The sequence below is a fragment of the Dendropsophus ebraccatus genome, chromosome 9 (assembly GCF_027789765.1).
Source record: "Dendropsophus ebraccatus isolate aDenEbr1 chromosome 9, aDenEbr1.pat, whole genome shotgun sequence".
NCBI lineage: Eukaryota > Metazoa > Chordata > Amphibia > Anura > Hylidae > Dendropsophus > Dendropsophus ebraccatus.
Window position 1 is genome coordinate 121232181 of NC_091462.1, and position 20582 is coordinate 121252762.

At 51.8% G+C, this 20582-nt stretch overlaps 1 protein-coding gene across 1 annotated transcript in view; it reads right to left on the minus strand.

Moving 5' to 3' along the window:
- SLC5A2 (solute carrier family 5 member 2) overlaps positions 1 to 20582 on the minus strand; it is a 196748-nt gene that overhangs the window by 37140 nt on the left and 139026 nt on the right. Inside the window, exon 10 of the mRNA XM_069984784.1 lies at positions 8933 to 9040. Within this exon, the coding sequence (XP_069840885.1) occupies positions 8933 to 9040 (108 nt within the window). The remainder of the gene's footprint in view (positions 1 to 8932; positions 9041 to 20582) is intronic.

The following is a 20582-nucleotide window of genomic DNA, read 5'->3' on the forward strand; positions in this document are numbered from 1 at the left end:
CAGCAACAACAGGCTCTGGCAAACGCTAACCTGCGCCATGAACAGGCAATGGCTCAACAACAGAGACTTATTGAGCACCTGATAGCAAAGCAAGAGGCGTCTGCAGGTACTAATCCCCAGCTGGTGGCAGCAGCCGCTCCAGAGACTTTGTCTGTGAGAAGAGCCGTGCAGCGAGCGCTGCACAAGATGGCGGCTGATGATGATATTGAGGCCTACTTAACTGTCTTTGAGCGGGTGGCTGAGCGAGTTACCCTCCACTGAGTGGGCAGAGGTCATTGCTTCCTATTTAACAGGCGAACCTCAAAAGGCCTACTATGACCTCAGTGAGCAAGAGGTCAAAGACTATCCCCGGCTAAGAGCAGAGATACTCGCCCGACTAGGAGTTACTGCTGCTGTCCGTGCCCGGAGGGTCCGCAACTGGAGCTACAGTCTGGACAAGTCAGCGAGGTCCCAGATGTACGACCTGATCCATTTGGCAAGAAAGTGGTTGGAGCCAGACACTACTGATGGATCGCTACCTACGAGCACTCCCTGCTGATCTGCAACGCTGGGTGGGACAAGGCGACCCTAGGAGTGCCGATGAACTTGTCAGCCTTGTGGAGAGGTTCCAGGCGACCGAGGACTACCTCCGTGATGTTCCTGCAGCACCGTCACCTCCCCGGAGTGCCAGATCTGTGCCGTCAGCTGGTAAGAGACTTCCATCTATTGGGGGAGTGTGGAGGGGTGCTGATAGAGGGAAGAGCGCTCAGGAGGTGTCTCAGGGGCAAAAGACTGGTGATGGTCCCCGGTGGCTAAGTGGCCCTAAAAAGGACTCCCTGCCAAGGAGACCAGGCCCTATCCAGTGCTGGAGATGCCATGAGACGGGACATGTGTCTGCCCATTGCCCTCTTACCACTGAGCCCATGGAGTGTGACGCTAGCCGGCGTCAGTCGCTATTTGCGGAGCCGTCTTTTGTTGCGGTCACTGGACTAGAGACTGAACCACAAGTCTGCAACATTACGGTCAATGACTTCCCTATTAAGGCGTTGCTGGACTCGGGAAGCCTTGTCACCTTGGTGCATGCCAGCCTGGTGACTATGGGAAAACATATGAGCGTCGTGTGCATACATGGCGATACAAAGGTGTACCCTATAGTACTAGCTAATGTCGGGACTGAACTAGGCACGGTACAATATGAAGTGGGTGTGGTTAAAAACCTTATGCATCATGTGATATTGGGGCGGGATTTTCCATTGTTCTGGGCTTTATGGGGAAAACAACAATCCCCTGAAAGGAGTGAGGAGACCCCTAAGTCTATTGCATTACCCACGGTAAATGATAAAAATGTACAGGATGAAAATGATGCTTTTCCTTTGCAGGTCCTGGCTGGTGAGGAAGAGGCTCCTCCCACTGCGCAGAATGTTCCAGACTTAGAGGTGTCTAGGGATAATTTTGGTACTGCACAATTACAGGACCCCACTCTCAAAAATGTGAGAGAACAGGTCACTGTTATGAATGGGACCTCAGGAGCCAGAAGCTGAGAGAAAGTTTCCACATTTTTCTATGACTAATGATCTCTTCTATAGAGTCACTAAGATTAATGATGAGGTTGTGGAACAGCTTCTGGTGCCTAAGTCGTACCGGCGTCAGGTACTGGACATGGCCCATAATCATGTCCTTGGGGGCCACTTGGGGACGGATAAAACACAGGAGAGAGTCCTCCAGAGGTTTTATTGGCCTGCGATTTATGCTGACATAAAAAAATACTGTGAGTCGTGCCCCATATGTCAGCTTAGCGCCCCAGTGTCGCATTTCCGCAGTCCTTTGGTTTCGCTCCCCATCATAGAGGAACCTTTTGACCGGATCGCAATGGACTTGGTGGGTCCCATTGTAAAGTCGGCTAGGGGACACCAGTACATTCTAGTTGTGTTGGACTACGCGACCCGCTATCCTGAGGCTGTACCCCTAAGAAACACTGCGTCTAAGACAATTGCGCGCAAGTTGTTTTATATGTTTTCCAGGGTGGGGATCCCCAAAGAAATCTTGACCGACCAAGGTACCCCGTTTGTGTCAAAGGTGATGAAGGATCTGTGCAAACTGTTTAGAATCTCCCACCTCCGTACCTCTGTATATCACCCACAGACAGACGGGTTAGTGGAGAGGTTTAATAAAACCCTGAAACATATGTTATAGAAAGTGGTGGAAAAGGATGGTCGGGATTGGGATCACTTACTACCTTACCTGATGTTTTCTATTAGGGAAGTGCCCCAAGCGTCCACAGGGTTCTCTCCCTTCGAATTAGTCTATGGTCGTCACCCTAGGGGTTTGTTGGATATAGCGAAAGAGACCTGGGAAAGTGAGTCCACCCCATACAAGAGTGTTATAGAGCATGTAGCACAAATGCAGGACCGTATAGCCACTGTAATGCCCCTAGTAAGGGAACACCTCCAGAGGGCGCAAGAGAGCCAAAGCAGAATTTACAATCGTTCTGCAAGAATCAGGACATTCAGCCCAGGTGACCGGGTCCTCATACTTGTTCCCACGGTAGAAAGTAAATTCTTAGCAAAGTGGCAGGGTCCCTATGAAATTGTAGAGAAGGTCAGTGAGGTCAACTACAGGGTACACCAACCAGGTAGAAGGAAGCCTTTCCAAGTTTATCACATAAACTTGATCAAGCCCTGGAAAGACAGGGAATCCTTGGTGGCGACAAATCCTGTTGGTCATCTGTCACCACCAATCCCTCCGGTCAGGACTGGTGACACCCTATCAGTGTCCCAGAAGCAGGAAGCTAAGGAGTTCCTGCAGAAAAATAAAGACAAGTTTTCTGACCTCCCAGGGCGTACGCATCTCATTCACCATCACATTGAAACTGAGCCTAGAAGCAGAGTAAACCTGAAGCCCTATAGGATACCAGAAGCACGGAGGGAGGCGGTATCATCCGAGGTAAAACGTATGCTTGACCTAGGAGTCATTGAGGTGTCCCAGAGCGAGTGGTCCAGCCCGATTGTGTTAATCCCAAAGCCCAATGGAACTTGGAGGTTCTGTAATGACTTTAGAAAGGTAAATGAGATCTCCAAGTTCGATGCCTACCCCATGCCCAGGGTAGATGAGTTGATAGAAAGGATGGGTAATGCCAGGTACATAACCACTCTCGATCTCACTAAGGGCTACTGGCAGATCCCACTCACTCCTAAGGCTAGAGAGAAGACTGCATTCTCCACCCCTGATGGGCTCTTCCAATACGTAGTGATGCCATTCGGGTTACATGGAGCCCCTGCCACTTTTCAGAGGTTGATGGACTTGATTCTGCGACCACATCGTGATTACTCCGCTGCCTACCTCGATGATGTGGTCATTTTTAGCCCGGATTGGGAAAGTCACCTCTGTAAGGTCCAGGCGGTGTTAGATGCCATAAGTGATGCGGGTTTAACCATCAATGCAGAGAAGTGTGCACTAGCCTTAGAGGAGGCCAAATACTTGGGCTACATTATTGGGAGGGGGTTAGTGAAACCACAACTAAATAAAATTGAGGCAATACAGAATTGGCCTCAACCCCTCACAACGAAACAGGTCAGAGCTTTCCTGGGTATTACGGGCTATTACCGAAGGTTTGTGCCGAACTTTGCCTCAGTTGCAGCCCCGCTAACTGACCTGACAAAGGGTGCGAAGTCCGCAATGGTGACATGGACTCCAGAGGCCGAGAAGGCTTTCCAAAGCCTTAAGTCTGCCCTGTGCCAACAACCTGTGCTAGTTACCCCTGACTTTAGGCGAGAGTTTTTGGTACAGACAGACGCCTCTAACACAGGGTTAGGTGCCGTCCTCTCACAGGTCGTGAATGGCGAGGAGCACCCGGTGATGTACTTGAGTAGGAAGCTATCCCCGGCCGAGAAAAACTACGCCATTGTGGAGCAAGAGTGTCTGGCAGTGAAGTGGGCCCTCGAATCCCTGAGGTATTACTTACTAGGCAGGAAATTCAGGTTAGTGACCGACCATGCCCCCCTAACATGGATGAAGCTTAACAAGGAGAGAAATGCGAGGGTGACTAGGTGGTTTCTGTCCCTACAAAACTTCAATTTCACTGTGGAACACAGGCCGGGAAATTACAGGCGAATGCTGACGCCCTATCAAGGCTACACTGTCTGTGGGGACGAAACGCTCAGCCCTCCGGTCTGAAAAAGAGGGGGGGGATATGTAGACATGTGACGGGAAAAGTGCTCGAGGGGAGGTACATCTCACCTAGGTTACTACACAACGTCAGATGGTAAGTCCAGGAGGGATCTGTTGCTCGGCAGTGCTATGCTGCTGAGTTATTTATTATTACCGGGCCTGGATGTTACATGGAATGGCGGATAGGTTGGTAGTGGGATCTGCCATTCCCTCCCCCTCGATCCAGTATGGGTTTTGGGATCAGGTGAGCTCTGATCCCAATCAGCCTGAGAAGGTAAAAGGTGGGCTCAGTGTGCAGGTGATGGCTCTCAGACAGGAGTGATCAGCCTGGATGCTGTGTTTGTTGGGAGCGAGGGATACCACTGCTGCTGGGGACTGTCCACACCCTGCGATACCGCCTTGAAGTGTCAGATAGGTGACCTGTATGTCAGTAAGCGCCCAGGCGGGCAGGACCTTTTGTTTTGTTTGTTCTTAAAAGCGCGGTGTTGCTGTATTTATGTTTCTGGACGGTTTATGCTGAAAATAAACGCCAAGCTGTTATTTTACAAGTCTGATGTGAACTGTGTCAAAACACACCATCCCCCGGGAAGATCCCTACAATATACACACACATCACACAGACATCATACACATACACACATATATACATCACACAGACATGCTAAACAACACTTTATTGTATTGACTGTGCAAAGGGTTAACATGTATGAATGAAAGAAACCTTGGTCACGTGTTTCTCCCAACTAATAAAAGACCTAAAACCTAAATGTCAGCAGGAGTTGGCCTGGTCCCTGACTCTAGTCAGCTGTGTTCTCAGAATCCCGTGGACTGTGTCAGTACAGCAGCCTGAAGGGGACAACAGAGGAGAAGAAAACTTCTGCCTCAATCATAGCTCTGTGTTCTGTGTGAGCCTAACCTATGGGGGAAGCTACTAACAGACCTTGCCTCAGAGAGCCCCTGAACCTGCCAATGCACAAGCTACAATCAGGAGAGTGCTGCCGGGGGACCCTGAACCTGCCAAAGGACAATCTACAAGCAGGAGAGTTCTGCCCGGGGACCCTAAACCTGAGAAAGGACAAGCTACAAGCAGGAGAGTGCTGCCCGGGGACCCTGAACCTGCCAAAGGACAAGCTACAACCACGAGAGTTCTGCCCGGGGACCCTGAACCTGCCAATGCACAAGCTACAATCAGGAGAGTGCTGCCCGGGGACCCTGAACCTGCCAAAGCACAAGCTACAAGCAGGAGATTGCTGCCCGGGGACTCTGAACCTGCCAAAGGACAAGCTACAAGCAGGAGAGTGCTGCCGGGGGACCCTGAACCTGACAAAGCACAAGCTACAAGCAGGAGAGTGCTGCCGGGGGACCCTGAACCTGACAAAGCACAAGCTACACGCAGGAGAGTGCTGCCGGGGGACCCTGAACCTGACAAACCACAAGCTACAACCACGAGTGCGCTGCCGGGGGACCCTGAACCTGACAAAGGACAAGCTACAACCACGAGAGTGCTGCCGGGGACCCTTAACCTGAGAAAGGACAAGCTGCAATCAGGAGAGTGCTGCCGGGGGACCCTGAACCTGACAAAGCACAAGCTACAAGCAGGAGAGTGCTGCCAGGGGACCCTAAACCTGCCAAAGCACAAGCTACAATCAGGAGAGTGCTGCCGGGGGACCCTGAACCTGCCAAAGCACAAGCTACAATCAGGAGAGTGCTGCCGGGGGACCCTGAACCTGCCAAAGCACAAGCTACAAGCAGGAGAGTGCTGCCCGGGGACCCTGAACCTGCCAAAGCACAAGCTACAAGCAGGAGAGTGCTGCCCGGGGACCCTGAACCTGCCAAAGCACAAGCTACAATCAGGAGAGTGCTGCCAGGGGACCCTAAACCTGCCAAAGCACAAGCTACAATCAGGAGAGTGCTGCCGGGGGACCCTGAACCTGCCAAAGGACAAGCTACAAGCAGGAGAGTGCTGCCCGGGGACCCTGAACCTGCCAAAGCACAAGCTACAATCAGGAGAGTGCTGCCGGGGGACCCTGAACCTTACAAAGGACAAGCTACAATCAGGAGAGTGCTGCCAGGGGACCCTAAACCTGCCAAAGCACAAGCTACAAGCAGGAGAGTGCTGCCGGGGGACCCTGAACCTGCCAATGCACAAGCTACAAGCAGGAGAGTGCTGCCGGGGGACCCTGAACCTGCCAATGCACAAGCTACAAGCAGGAGAGTGCTGCCGGGGGACCCTGAACCTGACAAAGGACAAGCTACAATCAGGAGAGTGCTGCCGGGGGACCCTGAACCTGACAAAGGACAAGCTACAAGCAGGAGAGTGCTGCCCGGGGACCCTGAACCTGCCAATGCACAAGCTACAAGCAGGAGTGCGCTGCCAGGGGACCCTGAACCTGCCAATGCACAAGCTACAAGCAGGAGAGTGCTGCCCGGGGACCCTGAACCTGCCAAAGCACAAGCTACAATCAGGAGAGTGCTGCCCGGGGACCCTGAACCTGCCAAAGCACAAGCTACAATCAGGAGAGTGCTGACGGGGGACCCTGAACCTGACAAAGGACAAGCTACAATCAGGAGAGTGCTGCCGGGGGACCCTGAACCTGACAAAGGACAAGCTACAATCAGGAGAGTGCTGCCGGGGGACCCTGAACCTGACAAAGGACAAGCTACAATCAGGAGAGTGCTGCCGGGGGACCCTGAACCTGACAAAGGACAAGCTACAATCAGAGTGCTGCCGGGGGCCCTGAACCTGCCAAAGGACAAGCTACAAGCAGGAGAGTGCTGCCGGGGGACCCTGAACCTGCCAAAGGACAATCTACAAGCAGGAGAGTGCTGCCGGGGGACCCTGAACCTGCCAAAGCACAAGCTACAAGCAGGAGAGTGCTGCCCGGGGACCCTGAACCTGCCAAAGCACAAGCTACAATCAGGAGAGTGCTGCCGGGGGACCCTGAACCTGACAAAGGACAAGCTACAATCAGGAGAGTGCTGCCGGGGGACCCTGAACCTTACAAAGGACAAGCTACAATCAGGAGAGTGCTGCCAGGGGACCCTAAACCTGCCAAAGCACAAGCTACAATCAGGAGAGTGCTGCCCGGGGACCCTGAACCTGCCAATGCACAAGCTACAAGCAGGAGAGTGCTGCCGGGGGACCCTGAACCTGACAAAGGACAAGCTACAATCAGAGTGCTGCCCGGGGACCCTGAACCTGACAAACCACAAGCTACAAGCAGGAGAGTGCTGCCGGGGGACCCTGAACCTGACAAAGGACAAGCTACAAGCAGGAGAGTGCTGCCAGGGGACCCTAAACCTGCCAAAGCACAAGCTACAAGCAGGAGAGTGCTGCCCGGGGACCGTGAACCTGACAAAGGACAAGCTACAATCAGAGTGCTGCCGGGGGACCCTGAACCTGCCAAAGGACAAGCTACAACCACGAGAGTGCTGCCGGGGGACCTTTAACCTGAGAAAGGACAAGCTACAATCAGAGTGCTGCCCGGGGACCCTGAACCTGCCGACGGACAAGCTACAAGCAGGAGAGTGCTGCCCGGGGACCGTGAACCTGACAAAGGACAAGCTACAAGCAGGAGAGTGCTGCCAGGGGACCCTGAACCTGCCAAAGGACAAGCTACAATCAGAGTGCTGCCGGGGGACCCTGAACCTGCCAAAGGACAAGCTACAACCACGAGAGTGCTGCCGGGGGACCTTTAACCTGAGAAAGGACAAGCTACAATCAGAGTGCTGCCCGGGGACCCTGAACCTGCCGACGGACAAGCTACAATCAGGAGAGTGCTGCCGGGGGACCCTGAACCTGCCAAAGCACAAGCTACAAGCAGGAGAGTGCTGCCCGGGGACCCTGAACCTGCCAAAGCACAAGCTACAAGCAGGAGAGTGCTGCCAGGGGACTCTGAACCTGACAAAGGACAAGCTACAAGCAGGAGAGTGCTGCCGGGGGACCCTGAACCTGACAAAGGACAAGCTACAATCAGGAGAGTGCTGCCGGGGGACCCTGAACCTTACAAAGGACAAGCTACAATCAGGAGAGTGCTGCCGGGGGACCTTTAACCTGACAAAGGACAAGCTACAATCAGGAGAGTGCTGCCGGGGGACCCTGAACCTGACAAACCACAAGCTACAATCAGGAGAGTCTCCGGTTCCTCCAGAGAGCTACACGCATATGCCTCCATATTACACAGATGTGAATGCAGATTCTGTATAATTTTGTTGCTACTTATACGCAGATTGAAAATTAATTACACACATTGGTTTGTGATAGATGTGAAATAAAATGATCTAAAAAATATGGGTTGTAGTACCAACCTACACCCCCAGATGTCACTCTATCATTTGAAACTACCCAAACTAAGATTGAATACAATAAAAGAAAAACATGGGCTTATTTCATGAAAATACAAGTACAAATACAAGTTCCACGGCTCGTGTGGTGTCTGATATTATGGGTAGGTGCAATATGTTCTAAAATGTTATAATGGCCATTTGGTCTGTGCAGCCTATGTGCTTATTGGAACTGAGGCAGTAATAAAGCATTACGAGATTTAAAGCACCTTATAGATTTATATATTCCCATATAGATAAACTGTTGTGGTTAATACACTTCACTGCAGACACTCGTTTTATATTTGATTTTACTGTGGTCATACTTTTTAACTTCATTTAGTATTGAAAAAAGTTTTTTATGTATTGGTACCTATTATATATAATAAAAATTGCTTGTATTTTCATGAACTAAGCCATTTTTTTCTTTTATTATATGCAGATTGGCCAAGTATTAACTTACCTTTTGGCATCAATGTCACCACCAACTTCGGATAGGCGATGTTTGAGCATCCAATGGCCGCACCACAGATCCGCTGGCACTCGGATGGGTCAACGCAGGCAACATCATCTGAAAGAACCAAATGTAAGTGATATGTGGGAGACAGGGGCCCAAGCTCTGACATCTATTTCTGGGCACAACTAGAACGTGCAGCTCAGCGTCTGTACCAGCTCAGGACACAATCCGCCAGGCACAAGATGCCACGCACTGGGCTCCAGATTGCTGATCACTTTTTCACAAAGACCCAAACCCTTAGGCCCGAAGGCCTAGAGGGAAATAGCCGCTCTATTCTGGGGAGCCACGTGAGCACGAAACCTTTATGTGAACTTTACAATCTGCAGAGAATTGTGATTAATAATATATAATAATAATTAATAACATATAATAAGCTGCCTCTATACCAGCATTTTCCAACCAGGGTGCTGCGGCACACTGGCGTGTCGGGAGAACCCGCCAGGGGTGCCGCGGGATCCCAGTGGGAAATGTGCGCTATCACTTTAAGCATCCCGCGGAGATTCTCAGGATGCACAGATCACTTTGATGTTCTGCCCGCACTGTGATCGGGGGGAACATTAGAGTGAGCATAATGTAGGAGCAGGACCTGTCAGCATCCTGCTCCTACATTCCCTCCCATAGGCTGCCCGCACTTCATACCAGCAGCCTATGGGAGGCCGGGACGTGACCTTTCCAGCAGGCGTGATGATGTGACGTCATCACACCTGTGGGACGCCCCGTCCCCGTGGCTTGCAAGATTGAGCCAGAAGAGGAGGAGGAGAGCTGCTTCCTGCAGCCACAGCGCGGATTAGGTGAGTAGGATGTTTGTTTTTTTTAGGGGCAGAGCAGGGGGCATTATAAGTTCATGGGGGGCACCTCTGGGGGCATTATTAGTTCATGGGGGGCACCTCTGGGGGCATTATTAGTATATGGGGGCACCTCTGGGGGCATTATTAGTATATGGTAGCACCTCTGGGGGCATTATTATTATATGGGGGCACAGCAGGGGATCCTACATACAGTGGGCACAGCAGGGGATCCTACATACAGGGGGCACAGCAGGGGATCCTACATACAGGGGGCACAGCAGGGGATCCTACATACAGGGGGCACAGCGGGGGATCCTACATACAGGGGGCACAGCGGGGGATCCTACATACAGGGGGCACAGCGGGGGATCCTACATACAGGGGGCACAGCGGGGGATCCTACATACAGGAGGCACAGCAGGGGATCCAACATACAGGGGGCACAGCAGGGGATCCTACATACAGGGGGCATCCCATATAGCGCAGTTACTATGGGAGCCTACAGGGGGGAGAAAGAAAAGGAAGTTGCTAGAAATGGGCGGAACCTAAATTGTTTGTCTCGCAGGTTCTGAAAAGATGAAACGTATCTGGAAAAAATCATCATGGCGGTCTGGGCCGGATGGAGAGGAAAAGGGAAAGTGACGCCTCAGATCAAATAAGACGTCACCTGTCAGTCACTGTATGACCGTTTACTTATTTTGTAGAACATTATTTAGTAGGGGTGCACCGAGGAAATTTTTTTTTCCAAGGTGTGCCCCGAGGTGGAAAAGGTTGGGAAGCACTGCTCTATACCATCTATGCCATCTATAGTCCATAATACAAGTTCTTACACTTCTCCAGGTTGTGGAAACCAAAGCTTGTAGATATCCAAAAATGTAACGGGGTGTGATCTGTTGTACCAACCCCTCACTAGCGCTGCACTGCAATGCTGCTAAACGTCCAAAGTAAACACCCGTAGGGTCACTACAGTGTAATAATACAAGAGGATACAAAAAAGGGGGTGACGTTCAGCGCAAAAATTGGATTCCCCAATATTTCTACTGACAATAGTGATGTAACATTGCGGGTATAGAAGAGAAGAGGTACAGTGTTGAATGTTAAATGGTGCTCAATAAATGTTGCCTACAACCGGAGTATAAGTGATCCATGGTTGTTCTTTGTAGTGCTATCCGTAATGCCAATTGTATATGCCGTTATTGCTGCTGAATCCAATCCTTTGAAGACGTTTTTCTTCGATATGGATCCTGACGAGGGCAACCTAAACTGTTGCCAAACGCGTTGATCAATTTTGTCTCCACCAAGCACCCGTAGCAAAAGTGACGTCACTAAACCTCCCGAGAAAATTTGAACTGAACTGTTAGCGACGTTCACTGCGCAGTAGCACCACCGGTCTGGGCGCCTCTAGCGGGATCTACATTTCATCTTCATTTTGAAATCCATATCGAATAAAAACGTCTTCAAACGATTGGATCCAGCAGCAATAACGGCATATACAATTGGCATTACGGATAGCACTACAAAGAACAACCATCGCCTACTAACAGGTAACAGAATTCATCAACCCATCAATCTATCACTATCTATGTGTATCACTTATACTCCGGTTGTAGGCAACATTTATTTAGCACCATTTAGCATTCAACACTATACCTCTTCTCTTCTATACCCGCAATGTTACATCACTATTGTACATCCCTCCCAGACCCCATCAGGAATAGCAGAGAATGGCGTCTTACATCCCTCCCAGACCCCATCAGGAATAGCAGAGAATGGCGTCTTACATCCCTCCCAGACCCCATCAGGAATAGCAGAGAATGGCGTCTTACATCCCTCCCAGAGGTCATCAGGAATAGCAGAGAATGGCGTCTTACATCCCTCCCAGACCCCATCAGGAATAGCAGAGAATGGCGTCTTACATCCCTCCCAGACCCCATCAGGAATAGCAGAGAATGGCGTCTTACATCCCTCCCAGACCCCATCAGGAATAGCAGAGAATGGCGTCTTACATCCCTCCCAGAGGTCATCAGGAATAGCAGAGAATGGCGTCTTACATCCCTCCCAGAGGTCCATCAGGAATAGCAGAGAATGGCGTCTTACATCCCTCCAGACCCCATCAGGAATAGCAGAGAATGGCGTCTTACATCCCTCCCAGACCCCATCAGGAATAGCAGAGAATGGCGTCTTACATCCCTCCCAGAGGTCATCAGGAATAGCAGAGAATGGCGTCTTACATCCCTCCCAGAGGTCATCAGGAATAGCAGAGAATGGCGTCTTACATCCCTCCCAGACCCCATCAGGAATAGCAGAGAATGGCGTCTTACATCCCTCCCAGACCCCATCAGGAATAGCAGAGAATGGCGTCTTACATCCCTCCCAGACCCCATCAGGAATAGCAGAGAATGGCGTCTTACATCCCTCCCAGACCCCATCAGGAATAGCAGAGAATGGCGTCTTACATCCCTCCCAGAGGTCATCAGGAATAGCAGAGAATGGCGTCTTACATCCCTCCCAGACCCCATCAGGAATAGCAGAGAATGGCGTCTTACATCCCTCCCAGACCCCATCAGGAATAGCAGAGAATGGCGTCTTACATCCCTCCCAGACCCCATCAGGATAGCAGAGAATGGCGTCTTACATCCCTCCCAGACCCCATCAGGAATAGCAGAGAATGGCGTCTTACATCCCTCCCAGACCCCATCAGGAATAGCAGAGAATGGCGTCTTACATCCCTCCAGAGGTCATCAGGAATAGCAGAGAATGGCGTCTTACATCCCTCCCAGACCCCATCAGGAATAGCAGAGAATGGCGTCTTACATCCCTCCCAGGACCCCATCAGGAATAGCAGAGAATGGCGTCTTACATCCCTCCCAGAGGTCATCAGGAATAGCAGAGAATGGCGTCTTACATCCCCCCCAGACCCCATCAGGAATAGCAGAGAATGGCGTCTTACATCCCTCCCAGACCCCATCAGGAATAGCAGAGAATGGCGTCTTACATCCCTCCCAGACCCCATCAGGAATAGCAGAGAATGGCGTCTTACATCCCCCCCAGACCCCATCAGGAATAGCAGAGAATGGCGTCTTACATCCCTCCCAGACCCCATCAGGAATAGCAGAGAATGGCGTCTTACATCCCTCCCAGAGGTCATCAGGAATAGCAGAGAATGGCGTCTTACATCCCTCCCAGACCCCATCAGGAATAGCAGAGAATGGCGTCTTACATCCCTCCCAGACCCCATCAGGAATAGCAGAGAATGGCGTCTTACATCCCTCCCAGACCCCATCAGGAATAGCAGAGAATGGCGTCTTACATCCCTCCCAGAGTCATCAGGAATAGCAGAGAATGGCGTCTTACATCCCTCCCAGACCCCATCAGGAATAGCAGAGAATGGCGTCTTACATCCCTCCCAGAGGTCATCAGGAATAGCAGAGAATGGCGTCTTACATCCCTCCCAGAGGTCATCAGGAATAGCAGAGAATGGCGTCTTACATCCCTCCCAGACCCCATCAGGAATAGCAGAGAATGGCGTCTTACATCCCTCCCAGAGGTCATCAGGAATAGCAGAGAATGGCGTCTTACATCCCTCCCAGACCCCATCAGGAATAGCAGAGAATGGCGTCTTACATCCCTCCCAGACCCCATCAGGAATAGCAGAGAATGGCGTCTTACATCCCTCCCAGACCCCATCAGGAATAGCAGAGAATGGCGTCTTACATCCCTCCCAGACCCCATCAGGAATAGCAGAGAATGGCGTCTTACATCCCTCCCAGAGGTCATCAGGAATAGCAGAGAATGGCGTCTTACATCCCTCCCAGAGGTCATCAGGAATAGCAGAGAATGGCGTCTTACATCCCTCCCAGACCCCATCAGGAATAGCAGAGAATGGCGTCTTACATCCCTCCCAGACCCCATCAGGAATAGCAGAGAATGGCGTCTTACATCCCTCCCAGACCCCATCAGGAATAGCAGAGAATGGCGTCTTACATCCCTCCCAGAGGTCATCAGGAATAGCAGAGAATGGCGTCTTACATCCCTCCCAGACCCCATCAGGAATAGCAGAGAATGGCGTCTTACATCCCTCCCAGACCCCATCAGGAATAGCAGAGAATGGCGTCTTACATCCCCCCCAGACCCCATCAGGAATAGCAGAGAATGGCGTCTTACATCCCTCCCAGACCCCATCAGGAATAGCAGAGAATGGCGTCTTACATCCCTCCCAGACCCCATCAGGAATAGCAGAGAATGGCGTCTTACATCCCTCCAGACCCCATCAGGAATAGCAGAGAATGGCGTCTTACATCCCTCCCAGACCCCATCAGGAATAGCAGAGAATGGCGTCTTACATCCCTCCCAGACCCCATCAGGAATAGCAGAGAATGGCGTCTTACATCCCTCCCAGACCCCATCAGGAATAGCAGAGAATGGCGTCTTACATCCCTCCCAGACCCCATCAGGAATAGCAGAGAATGGCGTCTTACATCCCTCCCAGACCCATCAGGAATAGCAGAGAATGGCGTCTTACATCCCTCCCAGACCCCATCAGGAATAGCAGAGAATGGCGTCTTACATCCCTCCCAGACCCCATCAGGAATAGCAGAGAATGGCGTCTTACATCCCTCCCAGACCCCATCAGGAATAGCAGAGAATGGCGTCTTACATCCCTCCAGAGGTCATCAGGAATAGCAGAGAATGGCGTCTTACATCCCTCCCAGAGGTCATCAGGAATAGCAGAGAATGGCGTCTTACATCCCTCCCAGAGGTCATCAGGAATAGCAGAGAATGGCGTCTTACATCCCTCCCAGAGGTCATCAGGAATAGCAGAGAATGGCGTCTTACATCCCTCCCAGACCCCATCAGGAATAGCAGAGAATGGCGTCTTACATCCCTCCCAGACCCCATCAGGAATAGCAGAGAATGGCGTCTTACATCCCTCCCAGAGGTCATCAGGAATAGCAGAGAATGGCATCTTACATCCCTCCCAGACCCCATCAGGAATAGCAGAGAATGGCGTCTTACATCCCTCCCAGACCCCATCAGGAATAGCAGAGAATGGCGTCTTACATCCCTCCCAGACCCCATCAGGAATAGCAGAGAATGGCGTCTTACATCCCTCCCAGACCCCATCAGGAATAGCAGAGAATGGCGTCTTACATCCCTCCCAGACCCCATCAGGAATAGCAGAGAATGGCGTCTTACATCCCTCCCAGAGGTCATCAGGAATAGCAGAGAATGGCGTCTTACATCCCTCCCAGGGGTCATCAGGAATAGCAGAGAATGGCGTCTTACATCCCCCCCAGACCCCATCAGGAATAGCAGAGAATGGCGTCTTACATCCCTCCCAGACCCCATCAGGAATAGCAGAGAATGGCGTCTTACATCCCCCCCAGACCCCATCAGGAATAGCAGAGAATGGCGTCTTACATCCCTCCCAGGGGTCATCAGGAATAGCAGAGAATGGCGTCTTACATCCCTCCCAGACCCCATCAGGAATAGCAGAGAATGGCGTCTTACATCCCTCCCAGACCCCATCAGGAATAGCAGAGAATGGCGTCTTACATCCCTCCCAGAGGTCATCAGGAATAGCAGAGAATGGCGTCTTACATCCCCCCCAGACCCCATCAGGAATAGCAGAGAATGGCGTCTTACATCCCTCCCAGAGGTCATCAGGAATAGCAGAGAATGGCGTCTTACATCCCTCCCAGACCCCATCAGGAATAGCAGAGAATGGCGTCTTACATCCCTCCCAGACCCCATCAGGAATAGCAGAGAATGGCGTCTTACATCCCTCCCAGACCCCATCAGGAATAGCAGAGAATGGCGTCTTACATCCCCCCCAGACCCCATCAGGAATAGCAGAGAATGGCGTCTTACATCCCTCCCAGAGGTCATCAGGAATAGCAGAGAATGGCGTCTTACATCCCTCCCAGGACCCCATCAGGAATAGCAGAGAATGGCGTCTTACATCCCTCCCAGACCCCATCAGGAATAGCAGAGAATGGCGTCTTACATCCCTCCCAGAGGTCATCAGGAATAGCAGAGAATGGCGTCTTACATCCCTCCCAGACCCCATCAGGAATAGCAGAGAATGGCGTCTTACATCCCCCCCAGACCCCATCAGGAATAGCAGAGAATGGCGTCTTACATCCCCCCCAGACCCCATCAGGAATAGCAGAGAATGGCGTCTTACATCCCCCCCAGACCCCATCAGGAATAGCAGAGAATGGCGTCTTACATCCCTCCCAGACCCCATCAGGAATAGCAGAGAATGGCGTCTTACATCCCTCCCAGACCCCATCAGGAATAGCAGAGAATGGCGTCTTACATCCCTCCCAGACCCCATCAGGAATAGCAGAGAATGGCGTCTTACATCCCTCCCAGACCCCATCAGGAATAGCAGAGAATGGCGTCTTACATCCCTCCCAGACCCCATCAGGAATAGCAGAGAATGGCGTCTTACATCCCCCCCAGACCCCATCAGGAATAGCAGAGAATGGCGTCTTACATCCCTCCCAGACCCCATCAGGAATAGCAGAGAATGGCGTCTTACATCCCTCCCAGACCCCATCAGGAATAGCAGAGAATGGCGTCTTACATCCCTCCCAGAGGTCATCAGGAATAGCAGAGAATGGCGTCTTACATCCCTCCCAGAGGTCATCAGGAATAGCAGAGAATGGCGTCTTACATCCCTCCCAGACCCCATCAGGAATAGCAGAGAATGGCGTCTTACATCCCGCCCAGACCCCATCAGGAATAGCAGAGAATGGCGTCTTACATCCCTCCCAGAGGTCATCAGGAATAGCAGAGAATGGCGTCTTACATCCCCCCCAGACCCCATCAGGAATAGCAGAGAATGGCGTCTTACATCCCTCCCAGACCCCATCAGGAATAGCAGAGAATGGCGTCTTACATCCCTCCCAGAGGTCATCAGGAATAGCAGAGAATGGCGTCTTACATCCCTCCCAGACCCCATCAGGAATAGCAGAGAATGGCGTCTTACATCCCTCCCAGATCCCATCAGGAATAGCAGAGAATGGCGTCTTACATCCCTCCCAGACCCCATCAGGAATAGCAGAGAATGGCGTCTTACATCCCTCCCAGAGGTCATCAGGAATAGCAGAGAATGGCGTCTTACATCCCTCCCAGAGGTCATCAGGAATAGCAGAGAATGGCGTCTTACATCCCTCCCAGACCCCATCAGGAATAGCAGAGAATGGCGTCTTACATCCCTCCCAGACCCCATCAGGAATAGCAGAGAATGGCGTCTTACATCCCTCCCAGAGGTCATCAGGAATAGCAGAGAATGGCGTCTTACATCCCCCCCAGACCCCATCAGGAATAGCAGAGAATGGCGTCTTACATCCCTCCCAGACCCCATCAGGAATAGCAGAGAATGGCGTCTTACATCCCCCCCAGACCCCATCAGGAATAGCAGAGAATGGCGTCTTACATCCCTCCCAGACCCCATCAGGAATAGCAGAGAATGGCGTCTTACATCCCTCCCAGACCCCATCAGGAATAGCAGAGAATGGCGTCTTACATCCCTCCCAGACCCCATCAGGAATAGCAGAGAATGGCGTCTTACATCCCTCCCAGACCCCATCAGGAATAGCAGAGAATGGCGTCTTACATCCCTCCCAGACCCCATCAGGAATAGCAGAGAATGGCGTCTTACATCCCTCCCAGACCCCATCAGGAATAGCAGAGAATGGCATCTTACATCCCCCCCAGACCCCATCAGGAATAGCAGAGAATGGCGTCTTACATCCCTCCCAGACCCCATCAGGAATAGCAGAGAATGGCGTCTTACATCCCTCCCAGACCCCATCAGGAATAGCAGAGAATGGCGTCTTACATCCCTCCCAGAGGTCATCAGGAATAGCAGAGAATGGCGTCTTACATCCCTCCCAGAGGTCATCAGGAATAGCAGAGAATGGCGTCTTACATCCCTCCCAGACCCCATCAGGAATAGCAGAGAATGGCGTCTTACATCCCTCCCAGAGGTCATCAGGAATAGCAGAGAATGGCGTCTTACATCCCTCCCAGAAGTCATCAGGAATAGGAGAGAATGGCGTCTTAGATCCCTCCCAGAGGTCATCAGGAATAGCAGAGAATGGCGTCTTACATCCCTCCCAGAGGTCATCAGGAATAGCAGAGAATGGCGTCTTACATCCCTCCCAGAACCCATCAGGAATAGCAGAGAATGGCGTCTTACATCCCTCCCAGACCCCATCAGGAATAGCAGAGAATGGCGTCTTACATCCCTCCCAGACCCCATCAGGAATAGCAGAGAATGGCGTCTTACATCCCTCCCAGACCCCATCAGGAATAGCAGAGAATGGCGTCTTACATCCCTCCCAGACCCCATCAGGAATAGCAGAGAATGGCGTCTTACATCCCTCCCAGAGGTCATCAGGAATAGCAGAGAATGGCGTCTTACATCCCCCCCAGACCCCATCAGGAATAGCAGAGAATGACGTCTTACATCCCTCCCAGACCCCATCAGGAATAGCAGAGAATGGCGTCTTACATCCCTCCCAGAGGTCATCAGGAATAGCAGAGAATGGCGTCTTACATCCCTCCCAGAGGTCATCAGGAATAGCAGAGAATGGCGTCTTACATCCCTCCCAGAGGTCATCAGGAATAGCAGAGAATGGCGTCTTACATCCCTCCCAGAGGTCATCAGGAATAGCAGAGAATGGCGTCTTACATCCCTCCCAGACCCCATCAGGAATAGCAGAGAATGGCGTCTTACATCCCTCCCAGACCCCATCAGGAATAGCAGAGAATGGCGTCTTACATCCCTCCCAGAGGTCATCAGGAATAGCAGAGAATGGCGTCTTACATCCCTCCCAGACCCCATCAGGAATAGCAGAGAATGGCGTCTTACATCCCTCCCAGACCCCATCAGGAATAGCAGAGAATGGCGTCTTACATCCCTCCCAGACCCCATCAGGAATAGCAGAGAATGGCGTCTTACATCCCTCCCAGACCCCATCCGGAATAGCAGAGAATGGCGTCTTACATCCCCCCCAGACCCCATCAGGAATAGCAGAGAATGGCGTCTTACATCCCTCCCAGAGGTCATCAGGAATAGCAGAGAATGGCGTCTTACATCCCTCCCAGACCCCATCAGGAATAGCAGAGAATGGCGTCTTACATCCCTCCCAGACCCCATCAGGAATAGCAGAGAATGGCGTCTTACATCCCTCCCAGACCCCATCAGGAATAGCAGAGAATGGCGTCTTACATCCCTCCCAGAGGTCATCAGGAATAGCAGAGAATGGCGTCTTACATCCCTCCCAGACCCCATCAGGAATAGCAGAGAATGGCGTCTTACATCCCTCCCAGACCCCATCAGGAATAGCAGAGAATGGCGTCTTACATCCCTCCCAGACCCCATCAGGAATAGCAGAGAATGGCGTCTTACATCCCTCCCAGACCACATCAGGAATAGCAGAGAATGGCGTCTTACATCCCCCCCAGACCCCATCAGGAATAGCAGAGAATGGCGTCTTACATCCCTCCCAGAGGTCATCAGGAATAGCAGAGAATGGCGTCTTACATCCCTCCCAGACCCCATCAGGAATAGCAGAGAATGGCGTCTTACATCCCTCCCAGAGGTCATCAGGAATAGCAGAGAATGGCGTCTTACATCCCTCCCAGACCCCATCAGGAATAGCAGAGAATGGCGTCTTACATCCCTCCCAGACCCCATCAGGAATAGCAGAGAATGGCGTCTTACATCCCTCCCAGACCCCATCAGGAATAGCAGAGAATGGCGTCTTACATCCCTCCCAGACCCCATCAGGAATAGCAGAGAATGGCGTCTTACATCCCTCCCAGACCCCATCAGGAATAGCAGATAATGGCGTCTTACATCCCTCCCAGACCCCATCAGGAATAGCAGAGAATGGCGTCTTACATCCCTCCCAGACCCCATCAGGAATAGCAGAGAATGGCGTCTTACATCCCTCCCAGAGGTCATCAGGAATAGCAGAGAATGGCGTCTTACATCCCTCCCAGAGGGCATCAGGAATAGCAGAGAATGGCGTCTTACATCCCTCCCAGACCCCATCAGGAATAGCAGAGAATGGCGTCTTACATCCCTCCCAGACCCCATCAGGAATAGCAGAGAATGGCGTCTTACATCCCCCCCAGACCCCATCAGGAATAGCAGAGAATGGCGTCTTACATCCCTCCCAGAGGTCATCAGGAATAGCAGAGAATGGCGTCTTACATCCCTCCCAGACCCCATCAGGAATAGCAGAGAATGGCGTCTTACATCCCTCCCAGACCCCATCAGGAATAGCAGAGAATGGCGTCTTACATCCCTCCCAGACCCCATCAGGAATAGCAGAGAATGGCGTCTTACATCCCTCCCAGACCCCATCAGGAATAGCAGAGAATGGCGTCTTACATCCCTCCCAGACCCCATCAGGAATAGCAGAGAATGGCGTCTTACATCCCTCCCAGAGGTCATCAGGAATAGCAGAGAATGGCGTCTTACATCCCTCCCAGACCCCATCAGGAATAGCAGAGAATGGCGTCTTACATCCCTCCCAGAGGTCATCAAGACTCTTTTGGTTTTGTCTTCCAAGCTTCCTCTTGCATCCTACCCCACACCTGCTCAATGATGTCCATGTCTGGTGATGCAGCTGGCCAGTCCTGGGGCTCCTTTATCTTCTCTACCTTGAGGAGCTTTGATGTAGAGATGGATAGATGAGATGGAGCACCATCCTTCCATTTAGCAGGCTGTGGGCCTTGGCAGATGCCACATGGTTTATAATTGCCTTTTGTTCAGTTCTTCT